The sequence below is a fragment of the Urocitellus parryii genome, chromosome 6 (genome assembly GCF_045843805.1).
Source record: "Urocitellus parryii isolate mUroPar1 chromosome 6, mUroPar1.hap1, whole genome shotgun sequence".
Classification (NCBI taxonomy): domain Eukaryota; kingdom Metazoa; phylum Chordata; class Mammalia; order Rodentia; family Sciuridae; genus Urocitellus; species Urocitellus parryii.
This window is the reverse complement of record NC_135536.1, coordinates 119,722,514-119,740,970: the sequence shown is the minus strand read 5'-3', so window position 1 is coordinate 119,740,970 and position 18,457 is coordinate 119,722,514. Positions and strand designations below refer to the sequence as shown.

General features: G+C 31.4%; 1 protein-coding gene across 5 annotated transcripts in view; it reads right to left on the bottom strand.

Annotated features, from left to right (window-relative positions):
• The window catches only part of Scaper (S-phase cyclin A associated protein in the ER), a 433,811-nt gene that overhangs the window by 249,413 nt on the left and 165,941 nt on the right, over positions 1 to 18,457 (bottom strand). For all 5 annotated transcript variants that reach the window (XM_077799449.1, XM_077799452.1, XM_077799448.1 and 2 more), the window contains one exon: positions 17,565 to 17,672. In XM_077799449.1, the coding sequence (XP_077655575.1) occupies positions 17,565 to 17,672 (108 nt within the window). The remainder of the gene's footprint in view (positions 1 to 17,564; positions 17,673 to 18,457) is intronic.

Genomic DNA, 18,457 nt, shown 5'->3' with positions numbered 1-18,457 from the left:
GCATTCATAATTATGTGCATGTGCACACACGCATGTGCACACACACACACACACATCAGACATCCTTGTCGTTATCCAACAGGGAACCAATTTGTTGTTTTGAAAATTAACACTGTACTCCCCATACAAAGTGTACCACTCACTTAAAAACATCTTTAAATGTACTACAAATATGTGAAAATAAAAATATACAATTAAAGTATTCCCAAATCCATGAATTAATGGATCTAGGTACTGACTATCATCAGTGGATACAGGGATCCACAAAAAGGAAGACAATCAGATATAATATTTAGCCCAATGAAAAAACAACTCTAATTATAGTTTTATCAAATGATCAAACCTGACTCTGACCAAGTCTCTAGATTCACTTGCTGGTAGGCGGAAATTAGGATGGAGAAAATAGTGTACTATACCAGACTCCACACTAATAGAGCTGTTATCAATTAACTTAATTTCTTCACTAGGGACTGCATTTCCTAATCCGTTTTGTAGTCAGAGGTGGCCAGGTGACTGCGTACTCATAAATAGAAAATGAACACACACTCAGTGTTTTTAAGATCCATTTATTTAATCAGGCATAGTGATGAACACCTGTAATCCCAGTGACCAGAAGTTGAGATGGGAGGACAGCAAGTTCAAAGACAGCCTTAGCAACTTAGTGATACTCAATCAATGATAGAGAACTTGTTGAGCATAAGCCCTGGGTCAATCCCCAGTATAAAATAATAACAATCATCATCAACATCATCATCATCATTATCATCATCATCAATTTACCTTCTTCCTTTTCTGCAAGTTGAACACAAAACTATAACATAGCTCTGATCATGAAGAAAACAGCAATCTTAGGGGGTCACAGAAATAAAAAATAGGTTTTTGAAAAAACATATCACAAAAAGGTACCCTGCCCAATTTTTCTGCTTACCACAGAACTGTACTGTAAGAAATAAACATCTTAATACCACTATATTTTGGATGCTTTTACAACAACCTAAATACTGCAATTACGCAAAAAAATCCATATATATATATAAATATCTACTTTGGGTATTTAAGTATATAAATGTGTGTGCAAGAAGGGTCGAGTATAAATATTAATACTTAATACATAAATGAGTGTGCAAAAAGGGTCAGAGTATTAAAATTTTCACTAAATAACTGATAAATTCTTATTGGAAAAGAGGAAGTTTAAAACCTATTACTTTCAGGGGCTGGGTTTTTAGCTCAGTGGTCGAGCACTTGCCTAGCACATGTGAGGCACTGGGTTGGATCCTCAGCACCACATAAAAAATAAATAAAAGAAATAAAGATATTGTGTGCATCTTTAAAAAAATCTTAAAAAAGAATATCACTTTCAAAATCAGAAAGAAAGTCTCTATAAAAAGAAGTCATTCTGAAATGCTATCTGGAATTGGCTTCAAACAAGATTCCAGAAGATTGAATGAAATGTCAATGAGTCACAATTCACCTGAATTTGTCATTGTAAAGTTGGGTAGTGAGTACATGGAGATTCATCATACTATTCTGTCTTTTGTTACCTGTTAAAAACTAACCACAACAACCAGTTTAAAAGATAGTCATTTCATGAGTACTAATAACATGCACAAAAAAATTTAAAATTCCTAATTTGCCTTAACAAAACAGTAAGTGAAATTACAACATTCATATTTCTCCAGCTGAACTTTTTTTTTTTTTAAAGAGAGAGTGAGAGAGGAGAGAGAGAGTGAGAGAGAGAGAGAGAATTTTTAATATTTATTTTCTAGTTCTCGGCGGACACAACATCTTTGTTGGTATGTGGTGCTGAGGATCGAACCCGGGCCGCACGCATGCCAGGCGAGCGCGCTACCGCTTGAGCCACATCCCCAGCCCTCTCCAGCTGAACTTAAAATCAAATTGGTACATTTGGGTTCACCATTCAAATACTGAAAGCATATATTACAAGTTTGAAACTTAAAAGGAAAAAACAATCTTGTTTAGAATGTAAAAATAATGAGGAGGTGCTTTACTGACATAAGATTCATTGCCTTCCTATCCTGATTCTCTTATGTCTGAGGTTACGCAACAGGGCAAAAATTAACTGCCAACTACCTGAAACTCCTAAGTGGCAGTGCTTATCAAAAGAGTCATGTTCTGCTTTCTGGAGCTAGTTTGATATGAAACTTCAAATGCTCTTAACCTAATTTCACAATCAAATCTCTCAAGACATGAAGTGCACCAGCAGGATCTATCCACTAGCTAAGAGGTTGTAAAGTTACTCTCACTAGGGTAGGTCCAGAATATAGTATACCTGCATAATGCCTGGGCACCTATGTGCCCAGGAAAGCATCAGTTCTCACTGTATCCTCACAGATAATCCTTTCCTTAATTTTAAAAGTATATATAAATTTGTTATGTTAAGGAATTTCCCTTAACTGTTAAATAGCTGAAGAAACAAATAGAAACCCTGGGATTGCTTAAATGCCTACAGTAAAAAAATTGTAATTGAGTTAATTAATTGTTCTTATCTAAATAGAAGGTATTAAAATTACTTGAAATACTTAAGAACAATTTGTTTCCAAGATTGGATTTCTTAAATTATTTTTCTCCTCCCTATTAATGGCTCTAGATTCCTGATAAGGTGTGAGCTGTGTCCTGAACCATAGGACCTAATCTTTGAGCTCTGATTCCTGGTAACAGCCTTACTTGACAACCCATCCCTACTTCCACTGCCCTGAACTGGCTAAATATTTGAAAAATACAACAATCTCAACTCCTCTTACTTCAAGTGATGTTTGCTTCAAGTCATCTGTAGTTCTAGCCATCAAAAAACATAAGCACTCTTAACACTCTACCTTGCTAAAAAATCACCTACTTTCCCAGCTGAATCTACTTAACATTTAATAAATGCTCAGTAAGAATAAATAAATAAATAAATATTTGCATAATTTGACTTCTACAAAATAAGAGAATCTTTCTGTATTTATTTCCTTTTGGTAATTTTGTAGAAGTCAAATTATGAAAGTATTTATTTATTTATTTACTTATTCTTACTGAGCATTTATTAAATGTTAAGTAGACTGGCTGGGAAAGTAGGTACCTTTTTAGCAAGGTAGACTGCAGTGAGATTTACATTAAAATATCAGCAGTAGGAGCTGGGGTTGTATATCAATGGTAGAGCACTCGCCTAGCATGTGTGAGGCACTGGGTTTGATTCTTAGCACCACATATAAATAAATTAAATAAAGATCTCTTGATGACTAAAAAAAAAGCAGTAGATAATTCTGTAAATTACAACACATACATTAAAATACTACACAGATTTATTAACTTTTAAAAATATTAATGCTACTGAAATTTCTATTGCATAATGCTAAATAAAAATTCAGGATTCAAATGTATATGACACAGTTAATGTAATGTATAAATGTGTAAGATTTAAAAATTAGTTAATATAAAGGACAGGAAATAACTAGATAAAAATGTTAACAACAGGCATTACTCTTCTTTCCTGTTTTGGTGATTTTCTACAATGAATATTAATGCTTAATAGTTATAAAATTAATGCTATTAAAGACATTCAAGGAAAAGCAAGCTCTTCAAAGAAAAGAGTCCATTTACATAATTTTATAATCATTATATAGTTGCTAAAGGATTATTCTGTAGAATAATGAGCATCAATGAGAAAAAAAATCCCTATTTTATATCTACTTACCATTCTAATTATTATGATACAAAAATATACTCTTCCATACAAAATAGTTACATGCTTTACTTATTTTCAATATGTGAATCTGATTAGGACCCAAAAATCTTTCCCAAAGTCCCTGAATCTTCTATCTTCTAATACAAGTTTTAAAAACACAATTTCTAGCCTCATGGAGTTCTGTGTTCAATTCAAGTCTTACTCTCCTAATAATAAGATCAGAACTTAATCTTAGCCATATTTGATTCTATTAATTGTAAATAAGATTATAATAGAAGACACTACTTTTCCTTTAGGTATGAAATCCAGGTTGAGAAGTAGAAACAGGAGTAAACTAGTGGAAAGACCCACACCCCGGTAAAGTCTGCAACTCAAAACTGAGTGACTTTTTTCTGCGTTTCAGTCTCCTAACAAATAGAATAAAGAGCTCAAATAATTCTAAAGTCCCTTTTTCTAAGATTTTTAAATATCACTGAAACAAGCACAAAAGCTAATTAAAGATGGCTAATTACATGTACACTAAATTCTAAAGTAACAAATAGATATAAGAAAACTAATACCTATGCAGACATGATCTCATCAAAGTTTATATCCTTCTTATTCTTTTAATTACCTTTTATGGCATACTAGACTAAAGCACTGGCCTTTCCAACATAATTTACTATTAAATGAAATAATTCATACCAAGGTTTATGACCTTGATATTCTATCAAATTCTTCCTAAGGCTCTCATATTTCCTTATTTTTAATAAAAAAAGACATAAAAAATGAGGTATGGATAGGTTCACAATCTTTGGGAAGCAATGTAAAAGTTCTAAAAATAGCATAAGTAAAAAAATATAAAAATATAGGATTTTAGTAAACTTCCATTTTTAAAGCTCTCTCAAAAATGTTGCCTCAAAATAAGCATGTTTCATAAAATATAGCACACCAAAGTAAATATTCTACTTCCCATTTTTAAAACAAAATTTTAAAAATTTAAAGTTTATAACTGAGAATTTTTAAGGATGTTATTCTTCACAGATCAAAAGGACTTATATGGGGCTGCAGTTGTAGCTCAGTGGTAGACCACTTGCCTAGTACATTTGAGGCCTGGGTTCAAACCTCAGAACCACATAAAAATAAATAAATAAAATAAAGGATTTGTGTTCCATCTACAAGTAAAAATATATATTAAAAAGGGATTTAAATGAATACTTTGGAAAAAGAATAAAAAAATCATAAACAATAATATAAATGTATTTTTTATTTGAAAATCAAAAGTGTTTTTAATAGAAACTTACTGTCATAGGAAAACCGGGAAGGGTTAGAGACCTGAGGGGTTGGAACCTGTGGTTCTTATTTCATTGGATGAGGAGGAGGATAAAGTGAAGGAAGATGAAGATGTAGGAGGGTAGGAAGGAGATGAATGTATTTGAGAGCGAAAGAACTGGAAGAAGATGGAAAGTTGGGAGAAGGAGAAAATATAGGAATATTCAATCAAAAGCAACATGAGGAGCTGGGGTTGTGGCTGAGTGGTAGAGCACATGCTGAGCATGTGTGAGACCTTGGGTTCGATCCTCAGCACTGCATAAAAATAAACAAATAAATAAATGAAGGTCCATCAACAACTAAAAAATACTGAAAACGACAACAACAACAAAATGACATTTTCAGACAGTACTTTACCGCATATTTTGAATAGCATCCTCATAGATAAAACAAATTTAAAATAATATTATTTAGCTTAACTTACTAAAATGTAACTCAACACCTACTCTTTGTCAGGGGTTTATGTTAACTCTGTAGTTCAAGAGAAATGTGAATCTCTAGATGTCACTTTAATTCAGAATAAAACCAAAAGAATCTGTAGTAAACGATTCTTTTGATCTGGATCATTCCTCCATAAAACTACTGAAGTAAATAATCCTCTAGATGAGTTCAGAGGAACTCTTTAAAGCTGATTTGTAATCACTTGTTTTGGATGGCATTAGCTATATCAAAGTATTGATATTATCCAAACACTATTCAAAAATGAAAGCACCACAGAGAAAAAATTGTTAATTAATATTAAAATGAGGGTGTTCAGAGATTCAAGAAACTGGTAAAATTATCAGAGGTTGGCACACATGACGTCATTTACCAATGTTTCCCTGGTGATGACATAATGAGAGAATACAAGCAAGTGGTCAAGAAATGATTCAAAATATAAAATTAAAAGTTTAGGAAGTTTCTTTATATTTAAATAAAGTTTAAAAATTTCTCAAACAGTAAATTTGAGAAAGTATGAAATACAATGCCTTTTATCAAAATCATGCCCACTGAGTTGGCTTAGTTTGGAAAAATTACTCATTTAGCAATGACAACATTTTAAACTACATAAGCCTTTTAAATTAAGATTCAAATGATAAAAGATTTAAATGTGTTAAGATTCCTTTCTATGGATGTAGGATACACTTATGTTTTTTATCAATTACAATCTATGTATTATATTGTTTGGAGTGACAGATGAGAAAAATGAAGCTAATGAAATACTGTGAAACAGACACCATACAAAAGAGAAAAGGTCATCTTCTGATCAGATGACAGTACACCATCTGTCCCCCTGCCACTCAGTGACAATTACAAATACTCCATCAGTTTTCTGGTAGATGGAAATGATGTATGAGGAAAAGCCTTCTTTTGCAGATTCTGATGTTTCTTTCTGATCTAATCTAAGGTTTAACAGATGACTCAAAGAAAGGACCAGAGTTCAACATACTTATTAATTTATCATGCTGGGAAGACTGAGAAAGATCTGAGCTCAATACTGCCACTAGAAATGGTTCAGCTATATTGAACCAAGACTTATAATGGAACAGTATGTTCACAGAATGTTCAGGTTTCAAATAAAGCAACTTGGATTGTTATCATCTTCATCCTCAGATATCATTTCAATATCAAAGTACCAATAATACCACTTATCATAACTAACATCACTGTTTCAACCCAAAATCAGTCAGGTAATGGTCATAGTCAGAACTCAATATCTCAGTGGCTTCCACAGTAAGAGTATGAGTCAGAAGCTTCACATCACACTCAACAGCACTGGAGTAAACATTCCATTTAAATGTATTAACTTTAAAATGTTTAAGAAACAGACACAAACAAAAATATAATACATAGTTTACAAGCTAAAGGATAAAAAAAATATATGCTACCCTAACACTAGAGGGAAAAAAAGTGGGATGGCTATATTAATATTAGTCAGGTAGATATCAAAGAAAAAAATATGACCAGGAATAAAGAATGTAATTTTATAATAAAGGGGTCAATCACAAGGAAATAACAATCCTTGGCATTTAAACAACTAATAACACAGATAAAACTACATGAAACAACAGCTAATACGACTGCCAACAGAAATAGACAAATTCACAAAATTGATGACTTCCAGAATCCTCCTTCAAATACCTAGAGAACAAGTAAGCAGAAAATCATCAAGGATGCATAGATGAGCAAACTTCTGAAGTGATGGATATGTTCACTATTGTAATCATAGTGTTAAAGTTTTATGAATGCATGGATATGCCAATATTTATTAAATTATACAACTGAAAATAAGAACAATTAAATGTACAACAGTTGTATTTCAAATTTCATTAAAAACAAATTCCTAAAAAAGGGCTGTTCCTAATCCTTTAAGTGAAAGAAGTAATTCAATTTTCAAATTTCTTCATAAATACTTTCTAAGGAAAATAACTTTAACACATTCCAATACTATAAAACATTGTATCTACATAAAAAACAAACAACATATAAAAACACAAATGCTGTAAGACTAATTTATTTTTTTAATATTTATTTCTTAGTTGTACACAATACTTTTATTCTGTTTATTTATTTTTATGTGATGCTGAGGATCGAACCCAGGGCCTCACATGAGCTAGGTGCTCTACTGCTGAGCCACAACCCCGGCCCCTGTAAGACTAATTTAAAAGAACAAAATCAAGCCAGAAGCTAAAACCAAAGGGAGGATAAAAATAAAGGGATAATAAGTGAAATTATTGACTAAAAGGGTGACAAAATACAAATAACATAGGGAATTAAAAGAATACTATTCATAGTTATATGAAACTGACTTGAAAACAGTACAAAAATAATTTTTGGAAAATTCTCACACCAGAAGAAAATCATGGACAAATAAAATATTTTAATAGTTTCATTAATAAAACTACAGAGCTGTTTTTTAAATCTTCCCACAGAGAAAAGTCCAGGACCAGATGAGTTTTACAGACAAATTCTGCAAAGATATCAAAGAAAAGACAATACTAATGTCACACAAATAGTTCAGAAATTTAAAAAAGCATAAAATGTTACTAACTTATTGTATGTGCATAATCCTGACACCAAAACCAGGGAAAGATGATGCAAGAAAGGAAAATTATAAAACTGTATCACCCATGAATTTGAATGCATCAACAGTGAGTAAAATACTAACAGTATATTAAAAAGATAATATGCCACTAACAAAAGAAGCTTTCCAATGATAGCTTATTATTAAAAAATTACTAGATATAATTCACTACATTGAAAGAATTAAATTATACAAATAACAAAAACACTCAAAAAAATAGAAATAGAAATTTCTCTAAGTGAAAAAGATTATTAAACATATAGAGCAAAAATTACTTTAAGAAGAAAACATTAGAATCAGAGTCTTTAAAATCAGAAGAGATAGGATGTTTGTTATCACTACATGTGTTCAACATTGTTAGTACAGATGCGAAATAGTGTTGTAAAAAAAAGAAATTCACCAGAGAAAATTTTTTAAAGTATATCAAAATAAATTCTCAGAAGGAAGTAAAACAGGAAATAGTAAAGCCAAAATATTAATCAAAGTGCAACAAAGAAGGATCAACAAAACAAACAACCACATTTATAAAAATTCATATATCTGGCAAGAATGATAAAGATGAAAATAAAGACAAATAAACAATGTTAGAAAAGAAAGAGAAAATAAGAGATTTCTTTTAATATCATAAAAGAATACTATAAAATTCTTTTGCAAATACTTTGGAAAACTTTTAAGAATAAAATATGTAACTTCCTGGAAAATGAAAAATTCACCAAAATACATGTAGTAAATCATAGAAAGTCCAAATGTAATCTAAGAAATAAATTTCTATTGTAAAATCTGCCCAGCCTATTAAGATGGCTACTATTAAAAAACAGAAAGTATTGGCAAGGATGTGGAGAAACTGCTAGTGAGAATGTAAAATGATATCACCATCGTGACAAATAGCATTTCTCAAAACTTCAAAAATAGAATTATTATATGATCCAGAAATTTACTTCTGGGTACATACCCAAAAGAATGAAGAGCAAAGATTCAAACAAGTATTTGTATACTTATGTTCATAGTAGCATTATGTGCAATAATCAATAGATGGAAGCAACCCAACTGTCCAGCAATGGACAAATGTCTTAACAAAATATGGTATTTGAAAAGGAATACAACTAAATACAATAGAATGTCCACCCTAAGCAAGAAAATTCTGTCACATGCTATTAACATGAATGAATCTTTTTTTAATATTTATTTTTTGTTTTAGATGGACACAGTATCTTTATTTTACATTTTTTATGTGGTGCTGAGGATTGAACCCAGTGCCTCATGCATGCTAGGTGAGCGCTCTACCACTGAGCCACAACCCCAGTCCCATTAATGAATCTTAAAAACACTATATTGATGGAAAGAAGAAAGTCAGAAAGGACAAATACTACATGGTTCTACTTATCTGAGATTCCTGGAGACAAAAATTAGAAGAAGGGTTGTCAGATACTGGGGGAAGAAAGGAATAGGGAGTTACTGTTTTTCATTTTACTGCTCTTCAAGATGCAAAATATTCTGTAGATGGTGTGATAATAACATAAGGTAACCAAACTATACACTTAAAAATGATGATAAAAGATGTAACCTATGGCTTTGAAATCAGCAAGTGTAAGATCTCTACCTTTTTTCTCCTTTCTCAGGATTGCTCTAGCTACATAGGGTCATTATGATTCCATATGAATGTTTGAATTGCTTTTTCTATTGCTCTGAAAGACATCATTTTAATTTAACATGGATTACACTAAATCTGTAGATTCTTTGGGTAATACTGACTATTTAACAATATCAATTTTTCCATTCCGTGAACAAAGGGTATCTTTCCTAACTTATTAATGTCTTCTTCATTTTCTTTCATCAATGTTTTCCAGTGTAAAGATCTTTCATATCCTTGGTTAAATTTACTCATGAGCATTGTATTCCTTTTGATTGTATTGTAAATGAAACTCAAATTCTTTTTTCAACAGTTTGTTGTTAGTGTACAGAAACAAAACTCACTGTGGTAATAGCTAATAAATGTATATGTGTATTAAAACATCACATTTTATATCTTGTATACAAACGATTTTGTCATCTAAATTTCAAAAAACTAGAAAAAATAGCTGATAGTAAATTTTAAGTTCTGTGTATTTCACCACAAAAGGACCAAAAAATTTTTGAAAACACATAACAAGCACATACAAATTCTCTATTTGTGTAATAAGAATTGTAATGCATTCCGCTGTCATATATAAATAAAAAATTTTAAAAAGGAACATACAATTTTACTGACACATTAAATAAAACATTCAAGGAAGAGATAATTTCTAGTTTATGCACCGTGTTCTCCAGAAATTTTTTAAAAAGAAAAGAACTAGGAAAAACTAACTGGTTTTTATATGAAGGTTCTACAACATTAAGAAAGGAAAATACTAGATGATTACAAAAACAAATTTATGTGTTTTTAAGAATCATGACAAAACAAGTTTATAATTAGAAAAATTAGGGCTGGGTTATAGCTCAGTGGTAGAGGGCTTGCCTAGCATGTGTGAGGCACTGGGTTCAACTGGTAGCACTACATCAATATAAATAAACGGTTATGTCCTTATACAACTAAACATTTTTTAATTAGAAAAATTACTATATTACACAAAAAATGAAAAGAAACCTCTTCCCAATTAAATTCTGCTGAAAAGTGCATTTCTCTTTAACTAAAGCAATTTTAAAAAGAATAAAATGGAGAAAATATCTAATACAAATTAATATTTATTTGTTATTTTTCAAATCTTACAAAACTAGAGATAGTAGGGAATTCCCTTAACTTGATAAAACACTTATAAAAACCTGTAAATTGATTAAATTAAAATTACAAATTGATTAAACTAAAATTCTACTTTTAGTTTAATCAATTTGCAATTTTAGAACATTGATTAAAAAAAAAAGAACAGTAAAACCAAGTCTTAATTTTATTCAGTTCAATATGCCAAATTAGGGTCAAATTTTACTGCTAATCAACAAAGCTGAAAATCTGATAAGAGTCACTTAACCATTCTTTAATTCTCTATTTGGGGGTCACTTCTACTGTAAGAGTAAAAGAAACTGAAGTTAAAGTGTAAACCACCAGGCATTGTAAAGTTTACAAGCTGCAGGGCCTGAGTTAAAAAGTGAAGGACCAGGTATTGTTAAATTCCTCTGTTAGGACAATACCCGAACTGCCCAGTAAATATTCCTCCTGATCCTCTGGCTGTTTAATAACTAAGGGCTCTGTGTAGCCCGGCACGTAGGCATCCAGGCCCCAAAACCAATCAGTTTGAATGTGTACCCCACTTAGAAGTGACCAATCACCCTTGCACAGCCTGTTCCCGCCAATGAATGTACTAATCATGTCTAAGAGTTGTTGTTTGATTTTTCCGCGCCTCATGATGATTTGCCCTGATGTATGCAAAGCTTCCACCCTCCCCAAAAAAGTGTACTTAAGCATTGCTCAACCCCTGCTCTGGGCTCTGGGCTACTCTATCTTCCTGAGTGAGCCTAGAGCCTCAGCGCGCTGAATTAGGATCCTCAATAAAAATCCCCTTATGCATATTGCATGAAGCCGGTCTCTTGTGGTCTCTTCCTGCGACATTTCGCAGGTCCCTTACACTACAACTCCAAAAAATAAGCTTGAGTTTAAAACTACACACACCTTATCAAACAAACAATCTGATCAAAATGGTCCTAAATAGAATCCAGTGTTTGAACTCGTATAAAGGTGATCAAATGACACTGTAACATTTTAAAAGAATAAAAAATAATTAAGGGTGTAATTGGTTCAAATACCCAAATTTGCTATAATGTTTTTTTCTGATGCGGATGCATCCATTTTAATTTCAATGTAAATGTATTTTTTAAATGAACAAGACAAAGAAGAATCCTGAGCAATACAGACACAATCTCCATTATCCTCTTACCTTCCTTAATTTAAAAAACTGTGTTTACTTCCATCAAAGATACCTAGGTACACAATTTCACCAGAACAAACAACAACAACAACAACAAAAGTTTCTTACTTATCTCTTCACTTATTTCCCTAGTCCAGAGGCAACAATTTTACCTGATAAATTTTTTTCTTTCTGTTCCTTAATACATATTCATACAGCTACTTCTTCACTTTTCACTTTTAGCATTATCTTGTGACTTCACACTATGGAACATAAAGATTTAGTTCTATTCCCTACACATGGTTCCAAAATCCACATTTATATTTTTCTGTCCTTCCAACTACCAAAAAAAAAATAGTGTTATATACGTGGTAGAAATATGGGGATCACTACATTAATAACTGATGCTGAAATACTTTGTAATCTAAAACAAATAATTTGACAGTGTTATGGTTTAGATATGAGGTGTTCCCTGAAAGCTCTCATGTTACTGCAGGAACATTCTGTGAGGAATGATTAGATTATGAGAGCTGCAACCTAATCAGCCCATCCTACTTTGAATGAACTAAATGGAGGTAACTTTAGGCAGGTTGGGTATGGCTAAAGAAGGTGGGACAAGGGGACATGCATTAGAGGGGTTTATCTTCCCTGTGGTCCTTTTCCCTTGCTCTGCTTCCTGGCCACCAAAAGCAGAGCAGCTTCCTTTCACTATGACCTTCTCCCTCGCTCTGGGCCCAAAGCAATGGACTCAGTAAACCATAGAAAAGACCTCTAAAATTATGAGACAAAATAAACTTTCCCTTCTCCAAGTTGTAGGTATTTCGGTCACAGAGACACAAAACTAACACAGAGAAAGAAAACTAAACTGTTAATGTGAAAACTATTTTATAACTTTGTGATTTTTCTGGTAGATGTAGCTTCTCTGCCAATGGCAAGAAGATATAATAACTATTAAAATTATTATAAAAATATTTCTAAAATTCAGTAATTCTGATTGAAAATGGGCATTCCCTATTCATCAAAAATGTCCAGTTTGGAATTAAAATATTAGATGAAGGGGGGTTGTGGCTCAGTGGTAGAGCGCTTGCCTAGCATGCATGAGGCACTGGGTTCAACCCCCAGTACCACATAAAAATAAACAAATAAAAAAATAAAGGTATTACGTCCATCTACAACTAAAAATATATTTTGAAAAAATATTAGATGATGAATTTCAAATAAAGACCCTTAATGAAAGTAAGAACATTTAGAATCAATTATTTATTCAGAAAAATGAAGAGAATCTAAATTAGGCAGGTTAAGTGCCCAGCTTGTCATCTTTCCTTATTGTTAAGGCAAAACTGTTCATATTCATAAACTCCTATGGAAAAATTCTTTTATTCTTTCAATTCTCCCCCAATGAAATTGTCATAGTATGGATTTCAAGATTAGGCACATGTAAAAATTCTTTGTAAAAAAAGTACATATGAGTAGCTCAGGGATACAGCACTTGCCTAGCATGTTTGAGGCACAGGGTTCAATCATCAGCACCTCATGTAAAATAAGTAAATAAAATAAAGATCTATCGACAACTAAAACCAAATTTTTAAAAAAATACATATGACAAAGTTTTGAGTGTATGTTCAAGGAGAAGCAGCTTGATTTGTGCAAATTTGCCTCATCATAACCTTGCTTCAGATCCTCATCATCCAGCTGAAAGAAAGCAGTTACAAAATAATCATATGGTTGTTCCAGATTTTAATATCATCCATGGCGACAATTCTGCAAGCCCTTAAAACGGCTACAGAAGAGACAGATGAGAAACTATTAACTTGAAATCTATGGATACATAAAAGCAGCCAAAATTCCCAATCATGCTAAGATAAAAGGATCCAGAATAAAAATAAAAATAGCTTAAGGGGTTCTTTATATATTTTATAAAGCAACAGTGTTCACATATGTAGTTAATTAATTGCCTAATTAGCATAATTTTTCTAGGGAGAAATACAATTTCATAATTCCAAAATCACATTTGATTTTAAACATCCAATAAATTATATTAATTTAAAATCTTTCATGAAGATCCAGTTTATACTTTTAGGAATAAAATGAAAATTAATTATTGGTGTCTATATTTAAGTATACAGCATAACAGAATTTGCATAATTTACAAGCCTTGAAAGCAAAGGAGTACCACAAACACATAAATATACAGACTCAAAATTGAAAAAAAATCCACAACTTTGTAACTTCATTCTCCATACATGATTAAACATACTTGCAACTTGCACCAAAAAATACTATCAATCTCTTCACCTAGTATGAAAATAGGAAAACAAAGAAATTAAGCATAAAAACAAATGTTATTGTTTCCCTGGAAATGCATATAAAAATTTTAGAATGTATTTATATAACACCTATTTTTGACCTTTAAAAATCATATACTTTTCTCATTTGAATTCTAAGATAATGAAAGAAAAAAAAAAACATTCTAAGAGTAGTTTTGTGAATCTCGAGAATACTAGAAAAACTCCCCTGTTAAATTATAATAAAAATATCAAACAATAAAGCTTTCTTACTCAGCAGCCACCTATTATGTTGAAGAGGCTTAAAATAAAATGTGTCAAAGATCAAGAGTAAGTTATCTGAGATGTCAAGTGCATAGGGTCAAAGGCACAATTTTATTAGGTCAGAGGTGATATAAATAAAATCTTATATGTCAGAGAAGAAGGGTCACAGACAAGGTGTATATAATATAAAGACGTCACAGATGACAAGTAATAACTTTAAGTAAAACAAGTGTTTACTATAGATATATTCACTGATTAAAAATGAAACTTCTAGGTAATATAAAATAATTATTCTATATAATAATTCATATGCTATATTGCACACTACTTTTTAGGAAGAATGTTCTATCACCAAGAATATCCACATGAATTAAGCAACAAATTTTAGAAAATGTAATTCCTTTGAACTCAAACAGTACACAAAATGAACACATCAATGACATCTGAAATTAGAATGATTAAATATCAGATCATGATGATAGTGATAAAAAATTAGATATCATTACACCATTATTTTTTCCAAAAATCTAAAATTTCTAATATTCTTTCCCTCTTACCCTTTCTCATTGAAATAAAATTTACATTTCAATTTATATAACAACATAATCAAGAAAATTTTTCAAAAATTTTTGTAAATATTATATTTACCTTTTTGTTAAGGGAGCCTAACCTCAAATAACTTATATAAATGGAAGAATTTTCATCATAATGGAAATTATCTTACAATTGAGTCAGTATCTTCATTACAAAGTAAATTATTCCACTTATAAAAATCAATTTTTTAAATTTTTTTTTAGTTGTAGTTGGACAATACCTTTATTTATTTATTTTTATGTGGTGCTAAGGATTGAACCAGTACCTTGTACATGGTAGGCAAGAGGTCTACCACTGAGCCACAACCCCAGCCCTATAAAAATGGATTTTTAAAGGGTATTTTTCAAAGTAGAACACATAGATAGGGAACTCTAGTTCTTTATTCTTTTAATATATACTTTTTAGTTGTTGATGGACCTTTATTTTATTTATTTATTTATTCTCAGTGTTGTGAATCGAATCCAGTGCCTCACACATGCTAGGAAAGCACTCTACCACTGAGCTACAATCCCAGCCCAGGGAACTCTAGTTCTAAACAGCAAACTCAAAGAGAAAACATGAACATTTATGAAAGATTTAACTAAGAAAAAATTCTATACTACTGAGTCTTAAAATACAATTTGAATAAAAGGCAAAAATTTATTTGAGCCCAAATAGATAATTACATCCATGTTCCACTTCACTTGTATTAAAAATACTTAGATTTACAAAGGAGAAATATAGAGGCCCACTCCAAAGATATCGTCCAGTCACGCATATAATCTTTCAGTTCAATTCAACTCAATTTAATGCATAATTATTAAAAACCTTAACTATGTGTCAAGCTTTGTGTAAAACATAAATATATAGGAATTAAACACCAGAAACTTTTCATTCCAGCCACACTGAACTGGCTTGTGGTAGAATAATCTTCCAACTCCAAAAGTTGCACAAAATATACAAAGCAATTATTAAGGCATTAAAGAATAGCTAACATGACCAGAACCTCGGAGACTACAATCCCTAAAAGGAGAGAAGCACAGGAAGCAAGCTCAACATTCACCCTAAACTTTTCCTTAAGGCATTATGTCAATAACACCCTTCTCTTTGGCATGGGAGAACAGTGCAAGCTGGTAGATCAATGAGCTAAGGAGACAGAATTTAGGTTGATACTTGAGGGGGAAATTCTTCTAGGGTAGGAATTACAGCAAAGTGAGCCCAAATAACATGTACAGTTGTCCTCCCCACACAATGAGAAAACAGCAGTTTCATTCCTTCTATAGATAAAATTTATTAAGGAACCAATGATGGAACTACTTGCTTTCTGATAGCATCCCAACCATAGCAAATCTTCTCTTCTTGAATATTCTCCAAAATGACCTAGCATAAGCCAAATTCTAAAAGACCTTTCTAATACCCTCTTTCTGAAAAGCTCTACAACTCCCCATGGTGTATGTTTTAACAAGTCAACAAATCCGATTTTATTCAACTACAGATGTGTTCCTGATGGTCTTTGCCTAGAGGGAGCTGACAAAAATCTAAGAAAAATAATGAACTATAGCCAAACAAAAACAAAAGGAATCAATCTTACACACTTAAAGATGAATGAAGTCAGATACAAAATAGTAGATACTGTGTGATAACATTTATATGACATTCAAAAATAGGCAGGATTAATTGATAGTGCTAAAAGTCAGAATAGTTAAATTTGGGAATGTGACTGGGAAGGGGCATAATGGGAACTTCTGGGGTACAATAAATGATCTATCTTTATCTTAACTTGGGTTGTAGTATTATTAATGTACACATATGTAAAAATTCATTACCTATAGTACTTTATGTCTGTGTACTTTACTAATTTATGTCACACCTCAATTTTTTTTTAAGTTCAACATACACATGCACCTACACACAGGTAATGCTTTCAACCCACAACAATTTATTCTGGGCATCTTAAGAGATACCTGACAAACATGAATTTCTCATTCTTGAGCAGCTTTAGAAATTTTTTTTCATAAATAAACAAATTCATAGATTATCTAGCTGTACAATCCAGGTCATAAAAACTGAATGAAATATTTATAAACATATTTATACAAATCTAAATTCTACATAAACAATAATTATAGATGAATAATGCATTTTCCAAAACTTTCTAAGTGCTTTATTAATACAAAATTATCTGCTTATATACAATATATACTGTTATCTGCTTTCTAAGAAATTTGGTATATTACTAAGTAATTCTTGACTTGCATTACTAAAATATAAAAAAAAACATAACTTTTTATTACACAAAAATTATGAGAGTATTAAATTTTTGTTTCTAATTATTAAATAAATATATACATTAAAATGATACATTTGCATACTTATTACATAGTTATTAAGTGCTAAATAGTTTTAGCTAATCAAAGAAATACATACAAACATGGAATTATTCATAATAAAAAAGCATGTACTAGATACTCAATAATTAAGTGTAAATAAACAAAAGTAAAGCATACCACTTCTTCATCTGAAAGTTCACGCCCTTGGATGCTGCTATTCTCTCTCACAGCTTGTTGATGTTTTTTGCCTTTAATGTGGCTAAAAAGATAGACCTCTGAAGAAATCTAAAAGCATAAAATCAAAGCAATGCAATCAATAAAACTTTTTATCTAATTTTTAATATTACGTAGTTGATTTATTACTCTAAAGTTAAGATCACTCTAACATTTACATATTAGGCTTAAAAATACTTTCCTTAGAACACAATTCTGAGAATCCTCTAAAAGACATAAGATCAAAAAAGGCATGGGGCTGGGGACAAGGCTCAAGCGGTAACATGCTCACCTGAGTTCGATCCTCAGCACCACATAAAAATAAAATAAAGATGTTATATTCACCGAAAACTAAAAAAATAAATATTTTTTAAAAATTTTCTCTCTTTTCTCTCTTAAAAAAAAAAAAAGGCATGGGCTGTGGTTGTGGCTCAGCAGTAGAGCGCTCACCTAGCGTGTACAGGGCCTGGGTTCGATCCTCAGCACCACATAAAAATAAAATAAAGACATTGCCAACTACAATTAAAAGAAATATACATATAAAAAAGGCGTGTCATCCATAATAGCCAACCTAAGAGGAAATAATTTACTCTAGGTCTGAAGGTTCAAGTCTCAGCACTGAAAATGTTGCTTTACTTTTTTGCTTCCAATACCCAAGTACATTGGTTAAGGCTTGCATTAAGCAGGCATACATCCATTTTGGGAGCACCCAACTGCTTTGACACTTTGCACTGCCATTCCTAAATACTATTATTTGTACATACTTTTCATTCAAAATCATGAAAGAAACCCATGGTACTCAGGAGAAGTCTAAGCATAAATTTTAAAAGATTAATGAATGCATTTGCATGGTTTCA